Source organism: Quercus robur, chromosome 8 (assembly GCF_932294415.1).
Source record: "Quercus robur chromosome 8, dhQueRobu3.1, whole genome shotgun sequence".
NCBI classification, from domain to species: Eukaryota; Viridiplantae; Streptophyta; class Magnoliopsida; order Fagales; family Fagaceae; genus Quercus; species Quercus robur.
The window spans coordinates 54,447,001-54,463,675 of NC_065541.1; the positions used below are offsets into that span (position 1 = coordinate 54,447,001).

General features: G+C 35.7%; 1 protein-coding gene across 6 annotated transcripts in view; it reads left to right on the forward strand.

Moving 5' to 3' along the window:
- Positions 1 to 16,675, forward strand: part of LOC126697064 (BEACH domain-containing protein C2) — an 83,388-nt gene that overhangs the window by 47,995 nt on the left and 18,718 nt on the right. For 3 of the 6 annotated variants that reach the window (XM_050393888.1, XM_050393892.1, XM_050393887.1), the window contains exons 2-11: positions 353 to 2,452; positions 3,520 to 4,307; positions 6,193 to 6,903; positions 7,779 to 7,913; positions 8,703 to 8,807; positions 8,995 to 9,108; positions 10,431 to 10,507; positions 12,472 to 12,553; positions 12,960 to 13,289; positions 13,717 to 14,282. In XM_050393888.1, coding sequence (XP_050249845.1) covers positions 421 to 2,452; positions 3,520 to 4,307; positions 6,193 to 6,903; positions 7,779 to 7,913; positions 8,703 to 8,807; positions 8,995 to 9,108; positions 10,431 to 10,507; positions 12,472 to 12,553; positions 12,960 to 13,289; positions 13,717 to 14,282 — 4,940 coding nt within the window. In that variant the 5' untranslated portion in view covers positions 353 to 420. The remainder of the gene's footprint in view (positions 1 to 352; positions 2,453 to 3,519; positions 4,308 to 6,192; positions 6,904 to 7,778; positions 7,914 to 8,702; positions 8,808 to 8,994; positions 9,109 to 10,430; positions 10,508 to 12,471; positions 12,554 to 12,959; positions 13,290 to 13,716; positions 14,283 to 16,675) is intronic. The other 3 variants (XM_050393891.1, XM_050393890.1, XM_050393889.1) reach the window with 2 other exon arrangements.

Consider the following 16,675-nt stretch of genomic DNA (forward strand, 5'->3'; position numbering starts at 1 on the left):
AATTCTACGCTTTTTGGTTATGGTTTTAGAATAGTGGAAGGCTTGCCTTAGCAGTGGCCAAAGATAGTACTCGTATCTATTAGGTTTTCTTTCGGCGTTGGATCAGTTAGTTGATTTTCAATTCTTGAAGACTTCATTATGTACATGCAGTTGCTTCATGTGTTGTTTCGTTAATCATGTTCTTTTTAGGAGTCTGTAATGATTTAGATGGATTTATTCTCTGTTTCATTTTAAATTTTAGCTGAAACAGTGTGAAAGTTCTATTAATAACACGTTTCGCGTTTTTGATTCACTTAGTTTAAATTGGTTATGATGATATTTGACTATGGTTTGTTGTAATCTTTGTGTGTAGCTCGGCATGAATATAGTTTGAGTGAGTATTTGCTAGGCCTTTTTTTTTTTTGAAAAAGCAATACTAATATGGAAGAAGAAGAAGAAGTAAAAGAAGTTAGGGAAATTTCTGAGAAGGATTCAGATAGTAATGAACTAATCTGTGGCGTACAGGGAAGAATAGGATCGTCTCAGCGGGTTATCAATGGCATTGGCACTGAGATTGGAAATACAATTGTAGGCCCTCTAGGAGTTGATTCTGTGGCTGCGGTCATGGATGAAGAACAGTTTGAGCAGGTATCGTTGAAAGATCAGGAGAAGTCTGCTGATGAATCTCTGGGTGGTGGTGATTTGGAATCAAATCTCTCTTCGAGTTCGGATCATGTAAGACGCTCATCCGATCGGTTTCATGATGGCTCTCAATTATCTGGCATGTCTGGGGCAGAAATTGATTCTTCTCCAGTTGCTGAGACGAAACATGATTACCCCATATCAGGCCCTGGGCGAGAGAGACAGGTAGGTCATAAGAAATCTTCCTCATCAACTAGTTTTGATTCTTCTGTATATACAGATGCTGCATATTCTCCCATTTCTTCACCACCAAGACCTAGGCCCAAACCTGTTATGCCAAATGTGTCTCCAGAGTTGTTGCATTTAGTGGATTCTGCAATTATGGGGAAGCCTGAAAGCTTGGAAAAACTAAAGAATATTGTTACTGGTGAGGAGAATTTTGGAAGTGATGATGAAATGGACAGCATTGCTTTCTTGGTAGTTGATTCGCTTCTTGCAACAATGGGTGGTGTTGAAAGTTTCGAAGAGGGCGAGGATAACAATCCTCCTAGTGTTATGTTAAATTCTCGGGCTGCCACAGTGTCGGGTGAACTTATTCCATGGCTTCCTTGGGCAGGTGATAGTGAGGTTATCATGTCCCCTAGGACACGAATGGTTAGGGGATTGCTTGCTATATTACGGGCTTGCACAAGAAATAGAGCAATGTGCTCTATGGCTGGTTTGTTAGGAGTTCTTTTAAGCACAGCAGAGAAGATTTTTGCTCAGGAAGTTGGTTCAACAGAGCAAATGAGATGGGATGGAACTCCTTTATGCTACTGCATCCAATACTTAGCTGGACATTCACTTAGTGTTATTGATTTGCATAAATGGCTTCAAGTCATTACAAGAACGCTTACCACTTTATGGGCTACTCGCTTAATGCTTGCATTGGAGAAAGCAATGGGTGGAAAGGAGTCAAAGGGACCAGCACAAACATTTGAGTTTGATGGTGAAAGCTCTGGTTTGCTAGGGCCTGGTGACAGTCGTTGGCCATTCACTAATGGTTATGCCTTTGCAACGTGGATCTATGTTGAATCCTTTGCAGACACGTTAAATACAGCCACTGCTGCTGCTGCTATTGCTGCAGCTGCAGCAGCAAAGTCTGGAAAATCATCAGCTATGTCAGCTGCTGCCGCTGCTAGTGCACTTGCTGGTGAAGGCACAGCACACATGCCTCGGCTCTTCAGTTTCTTATCTGCTGATAATCAGGGGATAGAGGCATACTTTCATGCACAGTTTTTGGTAGTTGAATGTGGCAGTGGAAAGGGAAAGAAGGCTTCTTTGCATTTTACTCATGCATTTAAGCCACAATGCTGGTACTTTATTGGTTTGGAGCATACATGCAAGCAAGGGCTGCTTGGGAAAGCAGAAAGCGAGCTGAGATTGTATATTGATGGATCCTTGTATGAAAGTCGTCCTTTTGAGTTTCCTCGGATTTCCAAGTCACTTGCATTTTGCTGTATTGGGACAAATCCCCCTCCTACAATGGCTGGTTTACAACGTCGGCGACGTCAGTGCCCTTTGTTTGCTGAGATGGGGCCTGTTTATATCTTTAAGGAACCAATTGGTCCAGAAAGGATGGCACGTTTGGCTTCTAGAGGAGGAGATGTGCTGCCTTCTTTTGGTAGTGGAGCTGGACTACCATGGTTAGCGGCAAATGATCATGTGCAAAGCTTGGCAGAGGAAAGTTCTCTTTTGGATGCAGAAATTGGTGGATGCATTTACCTTCTCTATCACCCGAGTTTGCTAAGTGGTAGATTCTGTCCAGATGCTTCTCCTTCTGGTGCTGCAGGTTAACTCATTTCTATCTTATTTACTATATTTGAATAACACTAAATTAATATGGGCACTTTGATATCTATGTAGCAAGGTTTGATACGTAATATGTGTTACTCTTGTGGTTGATTTTACTTATAACAATGCCTGTGCATTCTGGCAGTAATCTATCTTACCTGACGCAATAATCTTTTGAGTCAACTCTTGAGTCTCATATATAACTATAAATCATTCAATGAAAAAGGTAAGATTTTTCACTAGGTTTGATATTTATTATATGTAAATGGCTATGTTGGATGTTACTAAAAAAAAGGTTAAGTTGGACATTCTTAAAATAACTATGTTTGTGGCTGATTTGATAAATTGTTTTCAATCACTTTTTGGGGAATATAGAAGGTCGACTCTACTCATACAGAAGCAAAAGGAATTATAAAAAAGGTTCCAGTTAAGGAAAAGTATCTGAACCTGATTGAGAAGGATAGCTACTTGGTTCAAAATAAACTAATGGTGTTTGTGGGGTGCGGGGAAGAGCTCTCTGTCATCCTCCATTTCCCTCTCCTGTCAACGGAAGAAATTAATTTTTTGTTTTAATGCCTTTTTCCTGTGAGGCTAACTCATGCTTTTCTTGCATTTGTTTAAATTAATTTTCTGGTTTTTGGTAAATTAGCAATGTACTCAAACAATACAGTAAGTAAGTGGGGTAACAAAATAACAACTTCCCTTCTCTTCTCTCTCTCTCTCTCACACATGTTTGCCTTTTCGTCTTAAACCTTCCATTCATTTTGATACTCATATAATGAATTGCTTCCTCTCCTCTTTTGTATCTGTTGCCAGATTTTGCTGAAAGCTAGGCATTGATCTATGTGTCCATGAAAATATTATTAAAAGATAATGAGAGTATAAATCTAAATAAACTTTTAGCATTTATAGTTAATCATATAATTAGCCTAAGCAGAATATTTTTTTTTTTTTTGATAGGTAATTAGCCTAAGCAGAATATGAAATTTCTCTTATGAATTGTGCCTTGAATAATTTTCTAGCATTTGTGTCTTCCTTCTTAATTACCCATTAGTAATGATTCAGGAATGCTCCGACGACCAGCTGAGGTTCTTGGGCAAGTCCATGTTGCTACACGAATGAGACCAGTGGAGGCGTTGTGGGCCTTGGCCTATGGCGGTCCCATGTCTTTGCTACCACTGGCAGTAAGCGATGTTGATAAAGATAGCCTAGATCCACAACCAGGGAATTTTCCTTTTTCACTGGCCACTGCTACTCTTGCTTCCCCAATATTCCGAATTATTTCTATGGCTCTTCAACATCCTTGGAACAATGAAGAGTTGTGTCGTACCAAAGGGCCTGAGGTTCTGTCTAGAATCTTAAACTTTCTTTTGCAAAGTCTGTCTTCTCTTGATGATGGGAAGCGCAATGGTGTTGGAAATGAGGAACTTGTTGCAGCCATTGTCTCCCTATGTCAATTTCAAAAGATTAATCACGCCCTCAAAGTGCATCTTTTCAGTACGCTGCTATTGGATCTCAAAATTTGGAGCTTGTGCAACTATGGACTACAAAAGAAGCTTCTCTCATCACTTGCAGACATGGTTTTCACAGAGTCATCAGTAATGCGAGATGCAAATGCTATTCAGATGCTTCTTGATGGCTGCAGAATATGCTATTGGACAATTCATGAAAAGGACTCGGTGAATACTTTTTCTCTAAAGGAGTCCATGCGTCCAGTTGGTGAAGTGAATGCTTTGGTTGATGAACTTTTAGTAATTATTGAACTTCTAGTAGGAGCAGCACCTCCTCCTTTTGCTTCAGATGATGTCCGTTGTTTACTAGGGTTCATGGTTGACTGCCCACAACCCAATCAGGTAGAGTTACAGTGTGGACATTGTTCTCTAAAGCAGATTCATATTTGTGTGGCTGTTTGCTTTGATACTGTTAATTTTTTTTCCTTTATTTTTCTTTGTGATATCAATATCAACCAGAACCAAATGAGGGATTCGATTACTAATAAGAACGGACACACCAATTATCTATCTATAAGGCAACAAGGAAAATATAAAGGTTTAACTATTTATACGTTTTCAATTCAATACTTAAAATTTTGCGCTTAACTTTTCGAACTCCTTAAGGCAGCCCTTAAAACATAACATGGCAGTACCTAAAATTCCCTACTCTTTTGTTTTCTGGTCTTTTTTTAATGGAACTAAAGTTTGTATGATATAATATGTACATACATATGTATGTATTTATATATGTACGTACATATATTTGCTTTTGCTAATGCCTGGTCTTTTGTTATTGGTTTAAAATGCTAATGATATATTGCTTGATAGTTTCTAACATGATTGGTTTTAAGTGACACAAATTCATATTTAAATTAATCATTACCTGGCTTTTAAGATGGTACATGTAATACACATACATATGTATAATGTATATATATATATATATATATAACACATCGAGATATTTTCCTTGCATTATTATATATATATATATATTTTTTTTTTTTCGCATTATTTGTAATAGTTATTAGTATTTCCCTGTTTCTTGAAAATGATTTATGGCTTATGAAATCTCTAATTTTCCCTTGTATTTTTTAATTATGTGATTATTATGATTTTGTGGGTAAAGTAGGAAAGAGTTCCAAAGCCAAAATAGCAGCTTTGTTAATTGAGATGAAAAATAATTTGATGGCCAAAAGTAAAGTGGTTAATTTTTTTTAGGCTAAATATTCTTTTCTTCCCTAAAATATAGCCTAGGTTCTTTTTTGTCCTTCAAAATTTAAAAGGTTCTGTTTTTGTCCTTGAAAATCTAAAATTTTGTACTTTTCGTTCTTCTGTCCACCTCTGTTAAGTTTTAGGAACAAAATTAAAACCTAAATGATATTTCAGTGACAAAAGTTGAACCTATACTGTATCTTTTTCGTCCCTAAAATATTGTTTAGGTTCTTTTTTGGTTTCTAAAATATGTAATCTGTTGGACATGCTGACAACAAATTTAATGAAGGTGGATAGAAGGACGAAATGGGTGACATTTTAAAATTTTAAGGGATGGAAATAGAACTTTATAAATTTTCAGGGATGAAAATACAACCTGTACTACATTTCAAGGATGAAAAGAATATATTTGCCATCTTATATGTGTAAAATTATATATTTTGTATATATGAAAGATAAAGACATTAATATGAACAATATGATGCCAATTTCATTAAGTTAGTTCCATTCTCCTTCTGTGCTACCTGATTGCATCTTGAAATACAAAATTAGTGAATCAACTCAAGGACCTTTTGTATATCCTCAAATAATCATTTTTCTTTACTGTGGCATGAGCTGTCACCCTAAAACCTTCTATCTTTATTATTATCCTTAAAGTTGTCCAAAAAAAGCCAAACAAGCTCTTGGCACAACACTGCTAAACTGACTATTGATAGTTTAGTAACATATTGAGAGGTGCATGTGTTTTGTTTGGCATATCCAATTTTTTAATCTAGTTACGTTGTCAAAGAACATATGTTTTTCAGGAATTGTAGATTCTGATCATAATCTTAAAAGGGTTCTACTTTCGCATGGCTGTGGTTCTCCATAATCTTTGTGTTTAATTGTTTAAAATTTGGTGGTGACAATGAACAAATTATTCACCTTTTGCCCTCATGGATGGTGTTTACTTTTCATTTGAAATTTAAAGGGAATAAATATGAACTATTTTCTTATTGTTCTGCTCAAAATGACTCCTATGTTAATCCAGGTTGCAAGGGTGTTGCATCTAATGTATCGGTTGGTGGTACAGCCGAATACATTTAGAGCTCAAACATTTGCAGAGGCATTCCTAGCATGTGGTGGTGTAGAAACACTTCTTGTTCTGCTGCAAAGAGAAGCTAAATCTGGTGACTCTAGTGATATTGATACTGTGACTGAGAGTGATGATAGTTTGTCGGTCCAGGAACCTGAACTAGGTTGTGATAGTGGGGTTCCTGAGACAAGTCAGGATAATGTAGGATCCACAGAGGAAAATGAATTTGTTTTACATGAGAAAGATTGTGATTCTCAACCTCTTGAAAGTGGTATCAGCCCTGTTGCTTATTCCCCCAGCATGACAGTTGAAAGGATGACATCTGTATCCGAGAATCCTTTAATTAAAAATTTGGGTGGTATAAGCTTATCAATTAGTGCTGACAATGCGAGAAATAATGTTTACAACATTGACAAAAGTGATGGGATTGTTGTTGGGATCATAGGTCTCTTAGGTGCTTTATTAGCATCAGGGCATTTGAAATTTGGTTCACATGCTTCTTCAGATATGTCAAGCAATCTTTTTGGTAGTGGGCTGCCTGATGGAGGTGGTACTATGTTTGATGATAAAGTTTGTCTGCTACTTTATGCTTTACAGAAAGCTTTCCATGCGGCACCAAACAGGCTCATGACTGGCAATGTATACACGGCTTTAATGGGGGCTTCGGTATGGCTTTAACTTGTTTTTATCTTCCACATTGAGTCCTATATACCTGATTATCACTAATCCAGATCTGTAATTTTCTTCCTATATTATATAAACACTCATTGACTGAGATGGGAGATACTTTTTTTTTTGGGTTTTGTTCAGATATAAATAAATGCATTGGTTTGTATGAGTATATATATATTTATATATATAAACTATTCTGATTCGTAATTCTGAAATAATTGTTTGTTTAACAATGAAAGGTCTGATGTTGTTTCCTTTTCCATTACTTCATTTACTCTGTTGACATTGTATGAACACTCATGTTTTTTTCTTTTGATTGAAACTTAGGGCTTTTGATGAAAAACCTTAGAGCCTGTATTGCACCCTTATAGTTCCACTTAACTTAAGATCATTTTTTGTGATATTGCACTATAAATGGTACAATTATCTACAAAACATTGGATTTTAAAATTTTTGCATCTCCTTATATAATAGGCTCTGTATTTGTCATCATGATTGCACTTATTTTTCAATAAAAATCTTAAGTTGCTTTCTTTTGAGTTATTTTTATGCTTTTTATATGAATATGAGATGGATATTTAAATTGGTAAATGCAATTCGTTTTCTCCTTGGGGCCTTTCCATATGCCAGGGGCAGTTCTGTTCGAATTGCAATCTCTAGTGTTTAGTTTTTGTTTACCCAATTTCAGTGTGCTCAATATTTCTTTGTTTGAAGCTCCTTTACAACACTCTAGAAAACTCCCTTTCAAGGGGAGGATTATCTATGCCTTATGAGCTCAAGCAGGTTTCAGTCTATATTTTGTATGTGTTAGAAACATATATTTTGAGAGTGAGAATCTGATTTTGTTATTTTCCCATGTTTTGTTTCAGATTAATGCTTCTTCGGCAGATGATGGCCTGAACTTTTATGATTCTGGTCATCGCTTTGAACATTCACAACTTTTGTTGGTTCTTTTGCGTTCACTTCCATATGCATCTAGGAGTTTTCAAAGTCGAGCTCTGCAGGTATTATTTCCATGTTTCTTGTGCTCTGACATGTGAATTCATTTAATGTGAATTTGTTAGAATGGTGCCTCTTATGTCTTATCTTTTTTGCCTGAGATTGAATTGGTACCTATTGTTGAAAGAATGTTGTTCTTTCTGGTGTTTGGTATAAGTAAGAGAAAAAAAGTTTTGATACTTGTATGAATTATGCTGGCTGATTGTGTTGTATTTTGGTCTGCATGATATATCCATTATTTGGCTTTAGCATGTGATATTTATTCTATGAAGTGAGAGTCTGTGTCTATTCAGATTTAACATCTGAGGGACTTAAATAATCATTTAGTCACATTTCAGAATTTTTTTTTCAGTTTGCTTAAATCTTGTCAAAGTTTAGAAACGATTGCTAGATGGGTAGAACTATCTTCATGCAAATTATTTAATGGCTTCCATTGTAAAATAATCAACAGAGGTTGTATCCTCTATTTTAATGCATTGTTAGACTGAGGACTTTTTTTGAACCACAGTTGTCAATTTTACTTTTATTCAATCTTTCTATATTTAGTGGTCTTCTAGTTGTAGTTTACATACATATATGCTTCAAGCCAAGTGTTAGAGGGAGTGTACGATGTGTTGTCACTTGTCAATTGCTAAAAGATACAGCCATCATGGAAGTTTGTTTATGATTATCCAGTAACAAGAATTCTAGTTGCTTGAATGTCTTGCTTTTGTTCTGCACATTTTTGGTTCTCCTGATTGCGGTCCTTGACATTCTATTTTAGTTCTGAGCTGCTTCTCTCTATATGATTTCAGGATCTTCTGTTTTTGGCTTGCAGTCATCCAGAAAATAGAAGCAGTCTGACAAACATGGAGGAATGGCCTGAATGGATTCTGGAAATTCTTATCTCAAACCATGAGGTGCTACTATTAGTATTCAGTTTGGACTCTTTTGTATGTTTATAAATTTGCATAGTTTAAGTCATACATAAAGTGTGAAGCATGACATAGGCAAGAAAGTATTAGTTTTTAGCTGTGATGTGTTACTTATTTGTTATGTGCCAATAGATACCAGTTTTGAAGATTCTAACTGTACTTGTTTTTACAGTTGGGTGCAAGCAAAAGCCTTAATTCTACAGGCTTAGGAGACATAGAGGACCTTATACACAACTTCCTGATTATCATGTTAGAGCATTCAATGCGCCAAAAGGATGGATGGAAGGTTATTTCTTAGCCTTAAGACATTCACTGCTTTTGTTCATAATCAATAGATTGTTGCATATCCTTTCAAGTCTGTTGTGTATTATCATAATGATGTTGATACCATGTTGCACCTCCTGCTCTTGCAAGTGCTAGGTGGAGGGTGAAGTCGTGGGTTCATAATGATGTTGATATACCATGTTTTGTGCTATGGTCTGTTGCACATACCTTGTTGTTCTCTGCATTTGATTGAATGGCTGCTTTGGAGCCATGTTTTTACTATCAATTTGAAATATAGTTAATTCATCAAAAAAAGAAAAAAAAGAAAGAAATATAGTTAAATGTGGAACTTGAAATGAAATACTGGATTTTGGAGTATTGGAAGTTTTGTATTAAGAGCCACTGCTTTGAAGTGGTAAAGATTAGGGAATGTGCAAGTCAACAGAAGTCTCAAATTTTACTGGAAGTTCAGGTATAAATAAATGTGATGCATAGAGGTCAATGAATGGTATGAGATACCCTTTCAATTAATTGTTGGGACTTCATTGATCTGGACTGTCTATGATGTGGAACCTACAGAAGACTAATATGCACAGACAATTTATATCCTGCAGAGTCCTGTAGTAATTTGTGGATGTGGTCTCTCCATAAACTACTTTTAATGCAATGCCTTTGCAGGGGAAAAAAAGCGGGTGAAGCATCTAGCATTTACATTTTTTATAATGTATGTGCCAGACCACTTGCTAGTTTTGTTTGTAGTTCTCAGTTTCGACGAAAGAATTTCTTCTACTGGTCTGGTTCTAATTACAACTCAAGAATCGAATTCTTTGCACTGACCGGTCCTAGCTATGTGCACGTGTTAGTGAATTAGTTGATGAAACTGGGAGGAGTAAAGTTTGTTTGGTTTAATATTTTCTATGTATCAATATTTTCAAGATGGGTTAACTTGGTTTCTCTGGAGTGCTGGCTTTTCTAACAAATTTCTAATCTGGTTGAATCAACTTGCTATCATTATGTGTGAAAAAATAATGAAATGGAAGGCTCAGTTTCTGATAAAAGTGTAAGAGCTTTCCTTGTTGAGGATCTGCTGTTTGTTTGGCGTGCTGACTGGTCTAGGCTTAAAAAGTGACTTGCACAATCATTATTGTTCTACCTGTTATACTTCACTGATTTGATACCGTTGCCCATGATTGAATATACGTATGCATCTTGTACTTTCAACTGAATGGAGATAGTTCTATCTATTTTTGCTGGAAATCATTATATTGATCCTGACTAGATTTCCTTACTCTCTAATCATATCAATTTTATTTATATTTTTTGGTTATTACTTCCTTTTTTCAGGATATTGAGGCTACAATTCATTGTGCAGAATGGCTTTCTATTGTGGGTGGATCGAGCACTAGAGACCAGCGGGTCAGGTACTATATTTCTGGCCTGTTCTGCAAACTTTCCCTACTTTTTTTGGAAATGAATGATTTACTCTTGAGTGTTGCCACCTTCGTTTTACTGTTCTGCTGTTTCTTGATTCCATAGCTGACAAAATGTGGGCCTCCCAAGCAGGTTTTAATAAGTTTGGGTTGAAATTTATTTGTTTAAGTAGTTGGGCTGACCTGCTTCAAAAATGCCCTTTCGCCATCCCTATTTGTTGTGAATGCTATCTGGTTTTCATTTTATTTCATTTTCAATTTTAAATAAATAGAATATTTAGTGTGCTGCCACTCACACACAAACAGGCACACAAGTTGTGTGCCTTATACATTGGACAATCTACCCATTCATGTCTAAATTTTGTTTAATCTTTGCTGCATTAACCATAGTCAGATAAACAAATAAGTGTTTAAACTTGATTGGATCATGTGGTACACCAGACATTTTTGGTGCTTTACTCTTATGTATATATAGGCCATAGCCCGTGTAACTGGGTAGCAACCTTTTTTTTTTCTTTTAATGAATTATTTACTTATAAAAAAAGTGGTACACTAGAAAAAAAATAGACATATGAAGGACTATGAGCCTCTTTTGTTTCCCCCTTAAATACTTTGTATATATAGCATGGTTAGGGTGTTGGGGGGGGGGGGGGGGTGGCTCTGGACTGGATGCAGTGTAGTCAAAGGTGAGCCAGGTGCTAGCCTAGTTGCCCAGGCGAGGTGAGGTGCCACTAAGGTGCCTTTAGTGAGGCACTCACCTTTAGTGCCTAGGCAAGCTTAAGGACCTTAAGCCATGAAACCTATTGTAAATTTTCTTTTTAAAATTTTGTTTTTTTAGTTTTAAATTTGTAATAGAAGGTTGTTGTAAAACCTATCATTAGATTATTAATTTTAAAAAGCATGTTATAAAACCTATTGTTAGATAAATTAATTTACAAGAGTTTGTTTGTAAAACTTATTGTTAGATTAATTAATTTCTTGTAGAAGCTTGTTGTAAAACCTATTATTAGAGTAACTAATAGAGCCTAAACCATGTTAATCCTTTTGAAATCATTTGATAGACCTAATTTTTCCTGCAACACATTTAAAAACACTTTATTATAATATTTCAATACACTAGTTACATATGATTTAAGTTGTATATGTATAACAAATATATTTAGAACTTGGCGCCTTGCTTTACTCGGGCTAGTGCCTTTTTGTCGCCTCATGCCTTGGGCAATATAAGGCCTTGGCACCTTAAAGTTGCCTTTTGCTTTTGACTACCTTGGTTGGATGAGGAAAGCCCCCATTTTTCAGCCTATTGTACAATTTATTCATTCAAAAAGGGATAGAAAATAAACATAGTAGTTAATTTTGTTTTGGAGCAATTTGAGATCTTTTCATTGTCTGGTGGTGTGTTGAAATCACTTGCTTATACTTGCATTGGCTCATTTCCTCTCCTTTAAAAAATAAAAATGAAAATTATAAAATAAATTCAGATACGTGTATTGGTGTCTGACTAGGGTGCTAGTTTGTGAGACAAATATAAATGGTGAAAATGGCATTCCAGAACTGATTTACAAAAAAGGACACCGAAGGCCTCTTGGATTGACATTCACTATGTTTAGAATCATGATTTGGTGGATATTTACATAGTCCTATGCTTTTCTCAGGGTCAGTCTTGTAATTTGTCTTTATTGCTCAGATATTTTCTTCCATTGGCTTTGCCCAACTAAAATACTCCATGTAGTTTCTGTGCTGCAGAATGCTAAATGCTGCCCTTTTCTAGTTTTCAAAACAAAATTATGTAGCATATGCAAATGAAATTCACATAGGCTATGTTTTAATTCATATATGCCAACAACAGTTTTACTTATCAAAAACATCAGCAGCAGTTACTTTTTTTCTTTCATCTTGAAATCTTTATCATTAATAAATTACCTTATTTGGTTCATCATCTTCAACTTTTGAAGACGTGAAGAATCTTTGCCAATATTTAAAAGAAGGCTGTTGGGTGGCTTGCTGGATTTTGCTGCAAGGGAACTGCAGGTTCAGGTATCTTTTGTTTCTAGAAATTAAAGTTCCCTTGTTTGTTAAAGACATTATGCCAGTTCTTTGGCATTTTATCAATGTTTGTAGATCTGATGGCAAATGGCCTGATATAAATCACTTCTTTTTTAATGTTAACTAATTGAACATTTATAGAAAAGATTATGTTAATTATGATTGAGCAGTATATTGCTTCCCATTTCCTCATTATACTTCCTCTTCCCCCCCCCCCCCCCCCCCTCTTTTCCCCCTCCATTTTATTCTCTTCATTCTGTTGCCTATTGGAGCTACTTGTGAGTTGCTAGTTATCTCTCTTAATGTTCTTAAGCATTGGAATGAAGAAAGCTATTCTGAGCTTTCATTATTTTCTAGTAATCTGCAATAATTTCTACATCCAGTTTTTCCCTTTCAGCAGACTCAAGTTATTGCTGCAGCTGCTGCTGGTGTTGCAGCTGAGGGGTTGTCACCAAAAGATTCTAGAGCAGAAGCAGAGAATGCTGCCCAGCTTTCTGTGGCTCTGGTTGAGAATGCAATTGTTATACTAATGCTTGTTGAGGATCATTTACGGTTACAGAGCAAACTATCCTGCGCTTCACGTGCTAAAGATGGCTCTCCATCTTCCTTTTCTCTTGCGTCTCCTTTGAATAACCACCCAAATTCATTAACAACTGGCAGAGAATCAATGGAAGCTATGGGTGATCGCAGATCATCATCTAGTGATACTGGGGGACTCCCTCTTGATGTATGTATACCCTTATTCCAGAACCATATCTCACACTCACAACTATGCACCCACACTCTGGGATTTATTTATTCGTATTAATGATTCTTTTAGGTACAGTATTTGAAATGTAGAATTCTTTAATGTTTCTTTGAGTAAATAAATTATATATATATATATATATATTTTATATCAATGTTTTGTTGACATGTCAATTGGGTACATGACTCTTAGTAGCAGAACAATTTAATTCTTTATGCTTTGCATCTGAATTACCCTAAACGTGATTTATTGTCGGAGTTTTATTCATTTCGCTTTTTTTGAGTACACTGTCATATTAGTTTGAGTTTTATAGTCTAGTTGCTTCTCATGCTGTCATGCTTTCATATATCATGCATGATGTTAGTTTTTTATTCGTAGGACTTACACATTTTAATATATCAATCAGGTCCTTGCTTCAATGGCAGATACAAATGGGCAAGTTTCTGCAGCAGTGATGGAACGCCTTACTGCAGCAGCAGCTGCTGAGCCTTACGAATCTGTTGCCTGTGCTTTTGTGTCATATGGGAGTTGTGCTATGGATATAGCTGAGGGTTGGAAATATAGGAGCAGATTATGGTATGGTGTTGACAATCCTTCAATAACAGCCATCTCTGGTGGTGGTGGCAGTGGCTGGGAATCTTGGAAGTCTGCTTTGGAAAAAGATGCAAATGGAAACTGGATTGAACTTCCTCTGGTAAAGAAATCTGTTGCAATGCTCCAAGCTTTATTGTTAGATGAGTCTGGACTTGGTGGTGGTCTTGGTATTGGCGGAGGATCAGGTACTGGAATGGGTGGAATGGCTGCACTATACCAGTTATTGGACAGCGACCAACCATTCTTATGCATGCTTCGGATGGTGCTTCTCTCAATGAGGGAAGAAGATGATGGTGAAGACACTATGCTTATGAGAAATGTAAGCTTAGAGGACAGCATGCCAGAAGGAAGGAAACCACGCTCAGCCTTGTTGTGGAGGTAAGTTAACTACAGCTATTTTAAAGTTACCTTAGAAATTTATGTGAATATTTTTCAGGATCAATTGAGTTTCCATGATTTTTATGAGTCAGTAAACCTCCCATGGTAATGTTCCTGGCACAGAGATGGTGCTCATCAAGTAAAAGTCTGAAACATCTACAGTTGATCCAAGGTTTTAGTTTTATGCAGTGAAGTTACAATAGTGCCTTTCCTAACATATATTTATGTAATACTATCTATAATTCTACCCTACCATAAAAACTTACTCTACTTATTCAAAATTGTCCGCAAATATTATTTCTCTGATTACTTTTCATCTTTAAGAATCATTGTTGCTAAAATCAACTATGTTGAATACTATTCCAGTATTCCTTTCCTTCTCTTTGTTTACAGCATCAGTATACCTGGCTTTCTGCGATTCATAGTTTGTTTAAGATATCTCAAGTTCTGAAAGGCCTCTTCCCTGAATCAGGCATTCTAATTTTTCATTGTCCACCATTTATCTCAACATCATTGCTGCTGCTAGTACTTCATATCTGTTTTAATCATTTTCTTCAATTATTTCTCATTAAGTGTCTGTTTGGGAACAACTTATTTAGTTGAAATTGAAAACTTTTTGTTGAAAGTACCGTAGATAAAGTTAAAAGGTAGCTGAAATAATACAGTAGGGATTATGAATAGTACCAAAAAGTGCAATGAGACCCATGAATAGTAGAAAAGATAAGCTGAATAGTAAAAAAAAAACTGGCTTTTTAAGCAATGCCAAACACACACTAAGATTTCATATTTGTATTTAAATCAACAGTTTTTCCAACTGTAATTGTGATTTATTTCTTTGCCAAAAAAAACTAAGCACAACAGAATATCTTCATATTAACATACTTCCAACAACTCTTATTTTGTTTAGATTTTCATTGCATTGGTCTGGCTAAGATTCTTTTATAATCTTATATATTACCATTCCACTGAACTAGTTTATCTCTAAAATCATCTAATTGAGTTCCAACTATAGCCAACTAATACTGGTTTTTCTCTCCCCAATCATATTGATTGTTGTAATTTGGGTTCTTGATTTGTGCCACTGTAGTACACTTCCAGTGTACTTGGTTTTTTTAATAAAATTTCTTACATTACTTATCAAAAAAAAAAAAAAAAAAAAAAACCTATAGCCAACTACTGGGAACCAAAAAGCTCTTTTAGAGAGGATTCATGCCATAGTTTTAGAATTTAGCGCTCTAATTTCTGAATCTTGATTGCTACTCATGAATTCAATGTGGATTTAGTGGATTGGATTGACTTTCTTTTGACAGTAATTTTTAATAATAAAAAATAGGACTCATTGTGTTTTATATGCATCATTTGAGCCATTTTTTAATATACAATAAATTAACCTGAAGGATGGTTCCAATAAAAAATGTTTTGCATTCTGGCCTGGCTGTATCATATTGTCCGTGTCTTTCTATTTCAGTTGTGCACTGTGGCTCACCCATATTTAGATTTATTGTTACTATACAAGTTGGTGCTGCTGCTGCTACATATTATGTTATACTGAACTGTATAACATCTAGACAGAGATGATATGCAATTGATTACTTAATGAAAAAGGAAGAGGAACCAGATTAATTACATCACCTTTGTTTTAAATGTATTTGCCTTTAGTCAGCTGGACTGGCACTGGATTATTTTGTTGGCTTTATGTCTGCTCCTAGTATTTAATTCATATTGCCCTAGTTTCCAGAAGAATTCAAGCCTTTGATTCTCGAGTACTATAGCCTTGAAATTTTTTCTCAACACTTCACTATACAAAGCTTGTGTGAGCTCATGTTGCCCTCTCTAAATAACACAGGCAGCAAGAAGCTCACTAAAAAGTAAAAATTAACAGTTTCCTAAAAAGTGTGGTCTAACATGCAGGCCTAATGGGCACCGTCTGTAGGTCATGTTAAGTTACCATTGAGTCTTTTTTTTTTCCCTTTTCATTAGAAAGCTGTCGGTTTAATTTATTTTACTTTTAGGAGTCAGAATATTTCTGTAAGTTTCAGATTTCTAGGTATGGGCTGTAGTTGGGTCCATCTGGTCAGTCCCTTGGGTCATGTTATGGGTTTATTATGTAATCAAAGGGTTTTTTTTGTGGGTTAAATAGATATTTAGTTTGGGCCTGGTAGTTAAAACTTAAGGAGTCCAAGTCTATATGGGGTATGATCAATATAATTGTATTTGTCTTTGCTTTCTTTAGATGATTTCCTAGTTTCTTAGATTTTTACTCAATTTAATTCCAAATTTTGTTCTGTTATGGTTATGGACACCGCGTGGGACCTATATGGAAGGCATCAGTAGAGTTTTGTTAGGTTTGTAAGATCCATGTGTGTTTTGTTCCAGTAAGTTTTGCCACAAGC